General features: G+C 48.7%; 2 protein-coding genes across 4 annotated transcripts in view; one reads left to right on the top strand and one right to left on the bottom strand.

Moving 5' to 3' along the window:
- Positions 1–13,605, bottom strand: part of LOC147672489 (guanylate-binding protein 3-like) — a 64,408-nt gene extending 50,803 nt beyond the window's left edge. The window contains exons 1-5 of one of the 3 annotated variants that reach the window (XM_086948002.1): positions 13,585–13,605; positions 4,162–4,374; positions 3,923–4,050; positions 3,626–3,735; positions 902–1,110 (exon numbers count right to left, since the gene is read on the bottom strand). In XM_086948002.1, the coding sequence (XP_086804128.1) occupies positions 902–1,110; positions 3,626–3,735; positions 3,923–4,050; positions 4,162–4,354 (640 nt within the window). In that variant the 5' untranslated portion in view covers positions 4,355–4,374; positions 13,585–13,605. Of the gene's footprint in view, positions 1–901; positions 1,111–3,625; positions 3,736–3,922; positions 4,051–4,161; positions 4,375–9,065; positions 9,719–13,584 lie in introns of those variants that run through there. The other 2 variants (XM_086948003.1, XM_086948004.1) reach the window with 2 other exon arrangements.
- A 56-nt stretch (positions 13,606–13,661) lies between these two features.
- The window catches only part of LOC147672490 (guanylate-binding protein 3-like), a 102,392-nt gene continuing 100,514 nt past the window's right edge, over positions 13,662–15,539 (top strand). The window contains exon 1 of the mRNA XM_086948005.1: positions 13,662–14,038. The gene's annotated coding sequence lies outside the window, so the exon portion shown is untranslated. The remainder of the gene's footprint in view (positions 14,039–15,539) is intronic.

The following is a 15,539-nucleotide window of genomic DNA, read 5'->3' on the forward strand; positions in this document are numbered from 1 at the left end:
AGGCCGCACCTTTGGTGCTACTTTGTTTCCCCATTTGCCCTAAGCTACAGTCCAGGAGCTTTGCTCCCACAACCAAGTGACCTGCTCGTCAGCAGCCACCAACAGGAGGCCCATTATCCCCCAATGGGTAACTTTGGGGGATAATGGGCACTCTGCACCCTGCCACATAGTGCCGCTGAGGGTGTAACAAGTGTGCATCCCTGACTCTGGGGAACAACCGAGTCTACCCCCAGAACCTCAACTCCCACTACCGAATACTTACCCTAAAACCGATAACACTATTTTCCTCCATAGGATAATATTGACTGTTTTTCTTGGAAAAAAGTTCCAAGTGTGGAGTTTGAAACCTAAAGAAATTCTTTAAAATTGCACTAACTGACAAAAACGGTTTTACTTACCTGTTTATAGGTAATGTCCCAGTGTAGAATCCAGGTATACTACACTGTGTAAGAAAAGTAAATCTCAAAAGTAACTTACTTCTAATTTTGCTGAAAATCCTATACAAAGTATATGTACTGTATTTACAAAGCATTGCATTTCTCAGAACCAATACTGTAAGTCAAAACAACATGCATTTACAATTACAATTCAAACTGTATTACAACGATATATTTACTGCAAAATATGTATCACTTACCTGTACCAGGCTTGCTTGGTTCTAGAATATAAAATAACTAAAAGAATATTTTTTATACAAAAACAATTGGTCTGAAAGTCAATCAAAAGATAAAAGTACATTTGCAATTAGAACAGATAATATGAGAGAACCATTTCACATTTCAAATTATTGCAGTCAGGACTATATCATGAGGGGATGACGAACTATATGTAACTTCGTTCTTCTCTCACCTCATCCCACAAATCACCCCTTAATAATGTTTTAATAATGTTTTTAGGTTACCTCTCTTCAGCGCCAGAGAGTTCTCCAAATACTCCTTTTCCGTCACGTCACGTCCATCAATCTTCAGCTCCAAGGTGAAGTCTCGCACCACCCAGACGAAGTTTGGGAAGAAACGGGCAAACTGACACTCATCCTCAAAGTCATCATCTGCTTGATCTGAGCTCCCCGTGGACTTCACTTTAATGAGGTCTGTGAGCTCAGACACAAAGCTGGTCACAGTGTCAAGGATTGTGAGTCTGCCATATTTAGCGTGCACCTAGCGGGGGTCGATGGAGAGCTGCAGTAAAGAAGCAAATCGCATTGGAAGAACCCTGGGGCATACGTTTTAATGATGTCTGCGCACCTTGACGCAAGGTTAGTCATGACGCTATAAAATTAAGTAATATTTTACGGAAACAAGAGTGACCCATACGTCCTTGTGAGCTGGGTAAGTATAAAAGTTCAAAACAATGTTCACAAGGAACTCATTTATCTTGAACAGTACATGATATGCAACTAAGATATTTGCTCCGATTCAATCTAAATCAAAGAGATATTCATTCATTCATGACCCTCCATTGAGTCACAGTACAAATTATTTCAGAGTATCTATACACACTCGTATATTAGCATTCTTTAAAAAAAAGTCCAACAAAACTTTTTAAATTAAAGATATACCTTACTTCAGGCGAAGCAAGTAATTTTATTCTGCAGTTACATCCTGTACCACAGACTTATTTCCTTAAAGAGAAGTAATTAGACCATTTGCATTTGTTGCACATTTGGAGTGATATTGTGAACCCCAGTGAAGTGACCATGAACTATTTTAGTGAATACTGTGCGACATAGTGAAAAAGCAGGGAAACAGGTTATTGGTATAAATCCAAAAGGACGAGATTAGTACATTGGATGATAAATTAATTTAGGCTCTCACTTTTGTATGGTGTCGACGGCGTTTTGACCCTCTCTAGATATGGAGTCTCTTCAGGACTGTGTTTTTGGGGACTAAGCAGGGGAAATGAAGTAAATAATGGGTGTAGGAAATACATGATAGCAGAGAGAAGGGCGAAATACAGTGTGTACTATGGCTTACCAGTACAGCACAGACATGTAATTCGTATAGTATCTAGGATGTGAGATTTCGGTTGAATGGTGAAGAACAGGAACGATAGATATTGAGAACCTGTAACCAGGGAATGCCATATTATAGTAATTTTATTAATTAGTGTGGTACATACCAAGGTGAAAATTAGTAGGCAGACTCACTATTAATTGGTTCCACCCAAGTGATAACAGGATACTTCAGGGTGTAGGTAGAACCCGATGCATTCACTCCATTTGTATGATATTCACACAAAGTGGTTGCGAGTCGAACTGTAAGACAAATATATAACAGTTCGTAGGCGATATGAATTGGAATTGGAGTAAAAGGAATTAGGGGCAACACCGGTATATGCTAGAGGCTTCATACTCATTTAAGCGTCACCTCTCCTAATTCTCGATCGACCTGTCATTCCGTGTGTCGGCCGCCTGAACTATACAGTACTATTAGGCGAGTGCCGACTGGAAGCAGGACACGCCAACTGCACGTTGCTAGAATACCACTAGCACAGCAGCCGTAGCGGCCATCTTGTAGTGGTCATGTTGTATAAGGATAGTAGGTTGAGTCTTATCAGCATTATATTGTTGAACACAGAAACATTCTATGACCCTCTAAAAATACGCAGGTCATACTGAAGTATGGAGCTGTTGTTCCGTGAGTGATACACTAGAACTGGTGGTTCAGTTATCGCGTTTTGAACTGGAAATTAGATCATACCATAATGTATGAGGTTGAATGCTAATTCTCAAGTGGCTTGGGCGGCAACCCTGTGGTAGTCTCGATTGGATTAGTTTACTCACGACGTCGTGATAGCCACGGATGGAGCTATCGACGTCAAGGAACTGTTTTAAAAGCGTATTTTGATAACTGGATTTTTAAGTACTGTATTGTGGGTTTTTATCATTTTGGTATTGTCTTACGTATATAAAAATATTGGATATTTTTCTAAACTGGTGTGGTGTCCTTTTTTAGTGCTTACACTGTATTACTGTTGGTTATCTTTAACTCCCTTATCCTGACTAGAGTGGTGGTGTCTGCCTGGCTTTGGCACATGCCCTAGCCTGCCAAAAATCCCATTTCTAACAGCTTCATCGTGTTATCTGCAGTGCAATCATTTCTTGATATTGTTTATGTATTAATTTAAAGCGCTTGCCTCACAGTAGAAAAGGGAAACATACTTTGAACCATAAGTATGAATTTTCAGAAAAATGACATGCTTATGGTAGCACTGTCTTTGTTTGTATATATAATTGAAGGCTGCTTCCTCTGAATTTCTCGGTTTCTGATGATCTCATAACTTGTACCAGACTGCTAGAGAACTGCTACTAAAGGTCATTGGATCCTAAGGCAGGATCAAAATAAGGTTCATCATTCCGCCTTCCGGGAACTCCTCTACTTAGCAAATGCAGCTGGTGGAATACAAGAAAACCTATGGAGGAGTAGAAATTGTAATAAACATAACACCCCGTAGAAGAGACACTGAGGACAGAGTGAACAGAACGTATAAAGAAGCGATTAGAGAGGAGGACCAGATACAATGCGATTACACAGTGTGCAGTGACTGGCCCGACCCAGAAAGGCCTCAGTTTCTCACCCCTTGCTCTCTCACCCGGTCCCCAGAGATTGCACAGACGTAAGGATACTGCAGCTGCTCCAGTGCATACTGGTTGATGGTGCCCATACTGTTGTAGACAAAGGTGCTGCTCAGCAAGACAGCCAGTGCGAAGACCCAGGAGTCATTCTTCGAATCACCCTTAAAAATTGACAAACAATTTTTAGGAGTTGGGTAGGTCATGAAAGTTTGGCCTAATTGTAGTGATTATTATTGTATGTCAATCCTTATAACTTTTATAAAACTAGAGGACAGCATGCACCGACACAGCTAGGCATGCAAGCGATGGCTACCACCCTATCTTCTTGTCACATTCTCCCAATCTTACCTTCTCCACATCTCCCAGCCCCTCAGTGTCGAGCAGCACCAAGGTGTGGTTGGGTTTCTGTGGGTGAGGAGCACACCACATCCAGATCCCTTTGGTGTGAGACTGGATGGTAGATCCCAGTGCAAATCCTAGAAAAGATACAGCAGGTTTGTGTAAGGAAGGAAGACAATGAACCTCAAGCAAGATGTTACCTGGGGCTCGCTTGTGGTGTTTACAACAACATGCAGTAGAGACCTCACCTTTCTGCTGTCCTGCAAGCTTGTTCATGAGGTAGGACTTGCCAGTGCGGTAGAGCCCCACAATGGCCACCACCACCACAGGCTGGGTAATGCCATTGAGAATATCTAGAGCGCGTGGGTTCACCTGCAACTGGCAATCAGCGGTGTTGTCAATGAGACAGATGGGCGCGTCCATGTGCATCGTGGAGGCCATTTTACATCAATAAGATGAACCTGTGTCAACAGAAATGGAATAAGAGAACCAGTGAGAAAACAGAAGTTTAGAATGCTCAAATGTTTTACTTTCATGAGGCCGAGTCAAGAAACAAGAAGGGGGGCAAGCAAATGAGACAAGAGGAAGAAAGCATTACAGGTGCACTAAGGCACTTTACTTTTAAGATAAAACTTCTGCTTAAATAGAAATAAGGATTATGTGGCCATGATCTTGGAATGATTTCTAAATCCTCACAAGTGGTAAAAAAACATTCTAAACAAGTGTCAGCCTGCCTGCAAGGAGCAGGGAAGTATTAAACAAAAAATATTTTATTGTGACAGGAGCCACTCAAACAGAAGGACAAGTTTAGTGGTGTAGAGTAGTTGGGTCTGGCTGAATGCAAGTCAGACATGACAGTAAAGCGAGTTCAAACATGTCAAAGGGACAATTCTGGAGAAGGCCTAGAACACTGCTTTTCCAGCTCACATTAATTACTAATGATTAAAGCAGAGTTCTTCATCACAACCCAAGTGAGATTAACTGTGTCCCTTAGATGTCAATAACCTTGTTCAGATGTCTTGCTTGTATGTTTGTTCCATGTCTTGAAAAATAATTAATTCAAGTCAAGGATCAGAACACTTACATGCCACTGCTCAAAGAAGCAATTTGTGTAGAATTTTATTAATTGTCTGTTATGCACACAAATGAGTCTTACAAGTCATTTTAGGAAATCAGAGTGTGTATAAAATAGTACGTGACAAGTAAGGTCATTATAACTTGGATAAATATATCCTAAAAACTTAATGTAATCTTTAAGGGAATAAAGTAAGTGAGATCTCTAGTCCTGAGAAGGCCGAACGACCCTGTGAAGGTGATGGATAACGACGAACATATCGTCAAAATTAGCAATAAGGAGGTATGACTGGGCACTAATTACCCTCAAAGTCATCCCCATTGCCGCTAACACTCCGGGGAGCCACCAGCCTACTTGCATTTAGGAAAGGCATCAAAACCTGGCTGTTTACCCTGTAGGCTGTTTTGCTGTTCTCTCTTTTTTTTTTTTGTATTTCTCCCTGTTTTTATTACTGTGTTGTGTTATTTTGCTGTAGGTCTCCTTATTTAAAGCGCCGGGACACTCTTTTTGAGTAGCCGTGCGCTATACAAAAATAAATATAACATAACATAACATAACATTGTGAATCTTTTTTAATCCTATCTGGGCACTCCAAGAATAAATATAGGTTAAGGCATCCCAGAGATACTTTTGTCAATCTTGATTGTTTTTTATTCTGCTGCTTGGAACCCAAACTGTTTGTTTGTATTGTCTTCCCCCATCCATTTGCTCCATCCCAGGTGTTGATCTAGGCAAAGATGTTGTAGCAGTCCTATGATGAAGCATGCTACTATTAGTGGGTGAGGGCATTTTATGAGATCCTCGGGTTTTTCCTAAGTGTTGCTTCTGTTCTCAGAAATAACTCACATTTCCTCCTTTTCCTCTTTTTGTGGGTATATGAGAATACCATGGCATGTTGCGGGACACAATGGGGTACACCTGTTAGATTTTGAGATGTAATCACACATGGGTATGAACATTCAGTAAGGGTCCCATCTCCGTTGCAAAAATTCGACAAGTGGATAAAACACCTGTCCACTCCCAGAAGAAATACATGCGCAGTTCATCAAAGGCACTTACCAGATTCTTACACTAGGAAAGTCGCTAAAAATATAATCAGGGAGAGTCTCACACATGGAAGTGACCCCGACAAAAACCATAACGGCAGAACCAGTGAACATAGTTAAAAGTTGACTACCCTGTCCCATAGTAATGGTGTCTGAAATAAAGGAGAAAACCTGTTGATAATGTGAAGGGGCTACTCACACGCTGGAGATTGCCCAGCTAAAAGACAACAACGCGTACCCAGCTGGAAGTCCTACCACTTTGGTAAGGTCTGGTGCTTTGTGAATACGAAGATAAGAAGAAAACAAGCATTTACAATGCAACAGTTTCGACTTTGCAAAAGTTAGAGCTATTGGCATTGTAAATGACAACATTTTTATTTATGTGTTGGTTTTGAAAACAGATAAATAAATGGCAATGTCATTTACAATGCCAATAGCTTAATATCACGCAAATGCCACACACACCCACAGAGAGCCCCCACACAGAGCCCTCCCCACACACAGAGCACCCCACACAGAGCCCCACACACACACAGCCCCCCCCACACACAGAGCCCCCCCACACACAGAGCCCCCCAAACAGCCCCCCCACACACTGAGAGCCCCCCACACACACACACTGCTGCTGTTTACAAGGATGGGCCGCATCAACCGAGAGGGTGACATAAGAAATCCATTGAACTAATCCGACGAGCGCTGCCTGGAAGTGTTTAATGTTTTTTCTCAGTTTGTGGAAAACAACTAATATTGGGTCACTGGATATTTAAAAATAAAATAGATGCAGACTTCTTTTTTTTTTTTTACTATTTCTCAAGCGACTTGCCAGCTGAGATGTGAGTGTAGGGAAGCGATTTTTTTGGGACCAATCTAGAAAGTGGTGGGCAATACCCGTTCTATGGCATTGAAGGATTGGTCCTCAGACATAAGTGTGCTCTTTTGGCCTGATTGAGGACCCGTAGACTTCTAGCTGTGGGAAAACATTTGTATGACGAGGCCCACCGGTTGCCAAGATGGACATTGTCAGGCGCTGGAGTAAGAAGGAGGCTCTTTCAAGAGAGGATTGGATTAGTGGCATTGAGAGATGTATGCCCCTAGAGCAGGGTTCTCCAAAGTTGGTCCTGGAGGGCCACGTTGTGCCAGATTTTAAGAACTACATTTATCTAAATGGAGATATGCTAAAAATCTGGAATCTTTCCAGGACCGACTTTGCAGAACCCTGTCCTGGATGTTCCGGTATACCGAACTACAGGTGGCCCAACCAAAGCACGGTTAAATACTCTGCAACCGAACCCACTGGGACTTTACATTCAGGAGCCATGGATTGAAAAACAAAAAGGTTTAACTTGAAAGTGTACATTAGCACATCCTCAGTAGCCACGTTACACATTTGTTTTCAACGCAAACCACCATTATTAACAACATTTGCGCAGCACCCTAAACTATCCCTAGGGGGAACCCCTTCCTGGTTGGGCGGTGGTGGGCGTGGCTGGTTTGGGATTTGTAGGGATCACCATCATTACTCAATGAAAATAAGACCATTTTTAAGGGGTGACACTTTCAATGAACCCCATCTTTGGGTATCACAGGTGACTTGAGCAAAGCAGGCCCTGGGTACCTGTATCCCATACCATGCCAGTAGCCTCAGGGCTCTTATTTGTAGCGCCTCGTGAGAGGGAGCTATACAAACATTTGTGGTTGGTTCTCTGGTCAAAAAGCTCCTAAAACCACCCGCTTTTCTTTGTTTACGATATTTTATAATGTGTTGTTTTACCTACCTCGTATTTCCTTTTCTTTCGATAAAGTACTTACTGGACATCGGTTGTATTAAGTGCCCGGTGCTGGCTCCTGAGTTTCCCCCACCTCCTGGGGCGAGCACAGATCCCGTGGAGCTGCTGCCCTGCGTGGGGCAAGTGCCACCAGAGAGCGCCTCGCCATTTCGGAGGGAGGGCAACGGGGGGCGTCTCCCTGTGACAGAAGGGGGAAGTCACCTTCTCCTGGAGAACTGGCCCAGTAAACCTCTTGACAGCTCCAAGAAGAGGCTTCCCTTAAAGACCCCAGCTGAGGGGTGTAGGGTTTTGTTTACTTTTATCAAGCTCCTTACTACAAAGAAGCTTGCCGCTGTATTTAAAACCAACCTTGCAGCGGGGTTAAAGTTGTGCTCTTGCCCCCTCAGGGAGTGCTTTCGCTGGGCCTTGAGGTGACGTCACCCCCCTGGGGGCCTTGTGACTGGCACTGGCAGCCTCTCTCTCATCAGACATCCCTCACTAACGCCTTCCGTCCTGGTGCACTCCGTAAGTAGCCATCCCGGCCACTACGGGGCTCCGCATCTTACCACCGTTGAGAACCACCGCTGGTGGAAGGTAAAACTACAAGTACCAGAATGCAAAGCAACCCCATAGGGTCAACTGCTCCACAGTAACGTGTTAGCGGAACCCCCTTCCCCCCCTCCGCCCCCCACATACCTGTTCCCCTCCCCTCCCTCCTGGTCCGCTGACGTCTGGGAATGGCCACCCCCTCCGTATGTAAAACTCCTGGGGTGAGCATACCCTCCAAGTGTCCCCATGTCACGTCTGCCACTTTAATCGAGAGCAGGCTTTTAAAACTCCGGAAAGGTGCATTCTGGGACTTGCAGTTTCGCTTTTAATATCGCAAGTATTGACTCAAGTAGCAGGACTGGCCGAGCTGTTAGTTATGACAGAAGCCACTTGGTAGACATGACAGGGGCGACTTGTCAGTCGTGACAGGGGCCACTTGGAAGACGTGACAGGGGCCCCTTGGTAGCCTTGAGTCACAGCTCCTCTGGGGTGACATTAGAAACCCCCTCTCTCTCGCCTGGTATTGGTAAACATGGAAAGGGACGAGAAAACGTTTTTCTTAAATGATGGCAGTATTCAAGAAAATGTAACATACCCCTCCCCCCTCCTCCACCCTCCCTCCCGCCCGCTCCCCCCCAGCCCGAAGCCCCAACCACTCACGAATGATCGGCAGAAGGCCTGGGGTGTAGAAGACAAGAAACATACAAACAACTGACCTGGAGTCTGCTGGACGACAAGTGAACTGATGGAGCGGGGACACTCACCCTCAGACACTCCCGGGGTGACTGCTGGTGAGTGAGGGCTCAGCCTCGGACCGTCAAGGGGTGACTGCTGGTGAGTGAGGGCTCAGCCTCGGACCTTCCCGGGGTGACTGCTGGTGAGTGAGGGCTCAGCCTCGGACCGTCAAGTGGTGACTGCTGGTGAGTGAGGGCTCAGCCTCGGACCGTCAAGTGGTGACTGCTGGCGAGTGAGGGCTCAGCCTCGGACCGTCAAGGGGTGACTGCTGGTGAGTGAGGGCTCAGCCTCGGACCTTCCCGGGGTGACTGCTGGTGAGTGAGGGCTCAGCCTCGGACCGTCAAGTGGTGACTGCTGGTGAGTGAGGGCTCAGCCTCGGACCGTCAAGTGGTGACTGCTGGCGAGTGAGGGCTCAGCCTCGGACCGTCAAGGGGTGACTGCTGGCGAGTGAGGGCTCAGCCTCGGACCGTCAAGTGGTGACTGCTGGCGAGTGAGGGCTCAGCCTCGGACCGTCAAGGGGTGACTGCTGGCGAGTGAGGGCTCAGCCTGGAGCGAGTGAGGGATAAACTGCTGCAGAGTGAGCACTTGGCCCGCTGCCGCTCGTGGACTCTGCACTCGGTCCCTCCTTGTCTCCGCCCTACGACTCAGAGTGAAACTGAAAGTGGAACCGTCTACGACCAGCTCTTTCCGGGAACCTGAGAAAGTGCGGGACTGACAGGCACTTTATTTATTTATTTAGTGCATTTTTATGTCGCGAGGACACAGTCCGAAGGTTTCGGGGCGCTGTACAATCGAGCCTGTTACGTTACAAGAGAAAAATGTTACTTAATAGAAGATTGCAAAGATAAACATGAGGCTTAAAATGAAGGATACACAAACACAAAATCCAACACAGCAGGCAGGGGTGAGGAATGTACAGGAAAGAAAACACATGTGCAAAGAAGAGCGAACTTCCAAGAGGGGCCCGAGATTGAAAGTATTAGTTCTGACAGTGTCTTTGGAAGAGAAGAGACTTGAGGTCTTAAAAGGCAGGGCCGTGAGATCCCTTCTCTCTCCTGCCGGACAGTGAGGTCTCCTCTCTCTCCTGCCGGACAGTGAGGTCTCCTCTCTCTCCTGCAGGACAGTGAGGTCTCCTCTCTCCCCTGCAGGACAGTGAGGTCTCCTCTCTCCCCTACAGGACAGTGAGGTCTCCTCTCTCCCCTACAGGACAGTGAGGTCTCCTCTCTCCCCAGCAGGACAGTGATGTCTCCTCTCTCCCCAGCAAGACAGTGATGTCTCCTCTCTCCCCAGCAAGACAGTGAGGTCTCCTCTCTCTTCAGCAGGACAGTGAGGTCTCCTCTCTCTCCTGCAGGACAGTGAGGTCTCCTCTCTCTTCAGCAGGACAGTGAGGTCTCCTCTCTCTCTCCTGCAGGACAGTGAGGTCTCCTCTCTCCCCAGCAAGACAGTGAGGTCTCCTCTCTCCCCAGCAAGACAGTGAGGTCTCCTCTCTCTCCCGTAGGACAGTGAGGTCTCCTCTCTCTCCCGTAGGACAGTGAAGTCTCCTCTCTCTCCTGCAGGACAGTGAGGTCTCCTCTCTCCCCAGCAAGACAGTGAGGGCTCCTCTCTCCCCAGCAAGACAGTGAGGTCTCCTCTCTCCCCAGCAGGACAGTGAGGTCTCCTCTCTCTCTCCTGCAGGACAGTGAGGTCTCCTCTCTCCCCAGCAGGACAGTGAGGTCTCCTCTCTCTCCCGTAGGACAGTGAGGTCTCCTCTCTCTCCTGCAGGACAGTGAGGTCTCCTCTCTCCCCAGCAAGACAGTGAGGTCTCCTCTCTCCCCAGCAGGACAGTGAGGTCTCCTCTCTCCCCAGCAAGACAGTGAGGTCTCCTCTCTCTCCCGTAGGACAGTGAGGTCTCCTCTCTCCCCAGCAGGACAGTGAGGTCTCCTCTCTCTCCTGCAGGACAGTGAGGTCTCCTCTCTCTCCTGCAGGACAGTGAGGTCTCCTCTCTCCTGTAGGACAATGAGGTCTCCTCTCTCCCCTACAGGACAGTGAGGTCTCATCTCTCCCCAGCAGGACAGTGAGGTCTCCTCTCTCCCCAGCAGGACAGTGATGTCTCCTCTCTCCCCAGCAAGACAGTGAGGTTTCCTCTCTCCCCAGCAAGACAGTGAGGTCTCCTCTCTCTCCTGCAGGACAGTGAGACCTCCTCTCTCCTGCAGGGCAGTGAGGTCTCCCCTCTCTCCCGCAGGACAGTGAGGTCTCCTCTCTCTCCCGCAGGACAGTGAGGTCTCCTCTCTCTCCTGCAGGACAGTGAGGTCTCCCCTCTCCCCAGCAAGACAGTGAGGTCTCCTCTCTCCCCAGCAGGACAGTGAGACCTCCTCTCTCCTGCAGGGCCGTGAGATCTCTTCTCTCTCCTGCAGGACAGTGAGGTCTCCTCTCTCTCCTGCAGGACAGTGAGGTCTCCTCTCTCTCCCGCAGGACAGTGAGGTCTCCTCTCTCTCCTGCAGGACAGTGAGGTCTCCTCTCTCCCCAGCAAGACAGTGAGGTCTCCTCTCTCCCCAGCAGGACAGTGAGGTCTCCTCTCTCTCCTGCAGGACAGTGAGACCTCCTCTCTCCTGCAGGGCAGTGAGGTCTCCTCTCTCTCCCGCAGGACAGTTAGGCCTCATCTCTCCCCAGCAGGACAGTGAGGTCTCCACTCTCTCCTGCAGGACAGTTAGGCCTCATCTCTCCCCAGCAGGACAGTGAGGTCTCCCCTCTCTCCTGCAGGACAGTGAGGTCTCCTGTCTCTCCTGCAGGACAGTGAGGTCTCCTCTCTCCCCAGCAGGACAGTGAGGTCTCCCCTCTCTCCTGCAGGACAGTGAGGTCTCCCCCCTCTCCTGCAGGACAGTGAGGTCTCCTCTCTCCCCAGCAGGACAGCGAGGTCTCCTCTCTCTCCTGCAGGACAGCGAGGTCTCCTCTCTCTCCTGCAGGACAGCGAGGTCTCCTCTCTCTCCTGCAGGACAGTGAGGTCTCCTCTCTCTCCTGCAGGACAGTGAGGTCTCCACTCTCTCCTGCAGGACAGTGAGGTCTCCACTCTCTTCTGCAGGACACTGAGGTCTCCACTCTCTCCTGCAGGACAGTGAGGTCTCCTCTCTCCTGCAGGACAGTGAGGTCTCTCCTCTCTCCTGCAGGACAGTGAGGTCTCCTCTCTCGCCTGCAGGACAGTGAGTTCTCCTCTCTCCTGCAGGACAGTGAGGTCTCCTCTCTCTCCTGCAGGACAGCGAGGTCTCCTCTCTCTCCTGTAGGACAGTGAGTTCTCCTCTCCTGCAGGACAGCGAGGTCTCCTCTCTCTCCTGCAGGACAGCGAGGTCTCCTCTCTCTCCTGCAGGACAGTGAGGTCTCCTCTCTCTCCTGCAGGACAGTGAGGTCTCCACTCTCTCCTGCAGGACAGTGAGGTCTCCACTCTCTCCTGCAGGACAGTGAGGTCTCCTCTCTACCCAGCACGACAGTGAGGTCTCCTCTCTCCCCAGCACGACAGTGAGGTCTCCTCTCTCTCTCCCCAGCACGACAGTGAGGTCTCCTCGGTCTCCTCTCTCTCTGAGGTGAGAGACAGGACAGGACAGTGAGGTCTCCATGTGGGCCTGGGGGCTGACGCCCACCTCCCTTCATCAGGCGTGCAGACTCAGCCATGCCTTCGGTCACTTCACTGTCCGTGCATTGCTCTTGTCAGGCCTCAGGCTTCCCAGTGCCCACCTGGAACTGGTCTGGCCCAGAGCCAAGGAGCAGTAAACGATCCCCCTCCCCCATCCATTCAGGGAGGGGGGGGTCAGAAACCACACATGTGCCCTTCACAATCAATTCTAAAAGGCTTGGGGGAGTGAGAGGCTAGGAGGTAGCCATGGAGGGGAGACCCCAGTGTTTTGGACTACCCTCTACACCCTCAGGGGTGCAATACATACTCAGGAACAGAGCACATGGGTTCCCACGCGCTCGTGCAGCCAATCAGCGTGGGGGTTGAGGCCCAGTCATGACATACCGCATGGACTGACAGTGGGGAGCCGGAGGGAAGTGTCCCCCGAGGGTGCAGGTTAAACCGCCTGTACCCCACTTCTAAAATCAGCTGCCGCCAATGCTTAGGAGTGTGGGAGCCTGGTCAGAGTGGCACTAGCCTAGCATGTTAAAAGGAGTACCACTTTGGGTATGATCATCTATGTACAAGCAAACACCGGTGACCAGGCCTGCACGAGCGATAGATTGGGAAACATTTGGGCACAGCGCTTGGGACCTTCGACCCTACACGTACGCAGAACGGGCAGGGCACTTTGTTACCGGAGTTTTCCTGTTTCAAACCCTCGGGGTGCGGGCACTGACCACGGAGATGACTTGAGGATCACACAAACAAGGAAGTGGGGGCGCCGTGATTAGAATGCCGATCTCGTTCCACGTGACGGTTTAGTGCGCTCTGGAGGGGTCGGGACACATACGGGAGCCTCTCCCTGCCAAAGGTGTGCAGGGAGAAATGCTGAGCTGACCGTTAGCGGGCCTGACCTCTTCTATTGCTGGATGAGTCACACGGGGAAACTACCCGGTGCGGGCTGGAGATTCCGGGCTCTTGCCCTGTGGGAGGGGAGGGGAGGGGGGAGGGGAGGGTACGGGCTGCAGATCCCGGGCCTCTGGGAGGGGGAGCGGATACAGCCACGCGCGCAGGCCTGCCCCACCCTTCACGTTCCCTGCCCACATGGAATAGGCGGTCGCTGAACTTGCTGCTTTCACTTTCAATGTGTGTTGTCATTTCCTGGAAAAGAAGAGGCTGCCGAGAAGAGAAAAGGGGCAGAAGTGCGGGGTAAGGAGGAGGGGGAGAGAGAGACCGAGTGAGAGAGCAAGGTACAGAGAGGCACAGAGCAGCCGACACGCAGAAGTGACACACAGAGGTGCCAGGACAGTTCAAGGAGAGAGACCCCGAAGGCTGAGACAGCAGGACAGCCCCTCCGTGGAAGAGCAGGTGAGTGTGTCTATCCACCGCGACCAGACAGGGCTTTAGGAGGGGCGGGTTCTGTCGGAACTCAGACCCTGCAGTAATTAACAAGCATTATGCAATGCAACAGGTCTCGCATTTACGCGAGTTTCAGCTATTGGTATTGTGAATGATAATGCCTTTTTTATGTTTTGGTTTTTGAAACCTAAATAAAACGCATTGTCATTTACAATGCCAGTAACTTAAAATCGCGTAAAAAAGTGAGAGCTATTTTATTGCCAATGCTTGGTTGTCTGTGGATTTCAGTTATACTCAGACCGATTCGCACTTGGGGGTAGATTTACAAGCCCCATGCGCCACTTTCACTTCACTTTTCCCACGTTAAAGTGACGCAAAAGTGGCGCAAGGTGCTTGTAAATCTGCCCCATGGAGTCTTTCCTCAAATACAGAATAGCAGGTCACCCTCATTTGGCAGACACTCCAGCATTTTGCAAACTTGCTGCTAAATTGAAGCCCCCCTGCTCCCGCGTATTTAAACAAGGTTGCCACGAAAAATGGAACCAGCAGCGCTTCTTCCCGACCCTGCCGCGCCTTTTATTATTCTCTTGCTCCAGTGTTGTCATCACGTGATGCTTTCCCGTTGTCTTTGATGTGCTGCATGTCATTACATGTTTGTGTGTCTCAAGGAATCAGTGGTGTTGGCCCCAGAGCAGTTTTTAATTTCCCCTTTCCCAGCATGCATGGCATCTTCCTGCCCGGCAGCCATAGTACGAGCAGTGATAAACTTCACGGGCCTCATTTATGGAAAGTGACGCATCGCAGCGTGAAAACAGCGATGCGTCACTTTTCACTGCGCTCTCCCTGCGACACTAACGATACGTCATATTTAAAGTATGATTTGAGAGACTGAATCCGTATCGCGGAAGTCAAATTGAGTTACCAAAGAGCGAGCCACAATTCAGCCAGCGGGTATCGTTCCGACTTGGCATTGCGATTGAGCAATATCTTCGAGGCGTCCTGTATTACCGAACCTGGCAACTGCCAAACGCCGTCCCATCATCCATTACATGACCTACTCTGTTAAACCTGGTATTTTCCTGTTCTGCCCCTGCGCAGTCTTGCAAGCTCATAGGCACATCCAGCCTCACTCGTCTACTGCACCACAACAGTGTACCCAGCCGGGTTCACTGTAAGTGCATTTATTCTTTTATTCACGCATGGTGGTCACCCTCTCGAGTCATTATCCCTCTCATGTGCATCTCAAACGTCTAGTTCATAGAAGTCCCACATTGCCCAGTCCTGACGAGACCCATTATACTGCTTGGGTCGAAACGCTGTCGACGCCCTCAGAAAACGAACCCTACAAACAGTGCTTATGATTCTCGATAGTCATTGTTTTACATTGTTGCTTATTAATTGTTGGTCGTTTTCTGTTTCTTGTACATTATTCCTTTTAGAAACCTTGTATGTCACTCCTGTTCATAGTGGTTTTGTATAATTGTTTGTACCTCCTAGGTTCTCACACTAC

Source organism: Lissotriton vulgaris, unplaced genomic scaffold, assembly GCF_964263255.1.
Source record: "Lissotriton vulgaris unplaced genomic scaffold, aLisVul1.2 SCAFFOLD_689, whole genome shotgun sequence".
NCBI lineage: Eukaryota > Metazoa > Chordata > Amphibia > Caudata > Salamandridae > Lissotriton > Lissotriton vulgaris.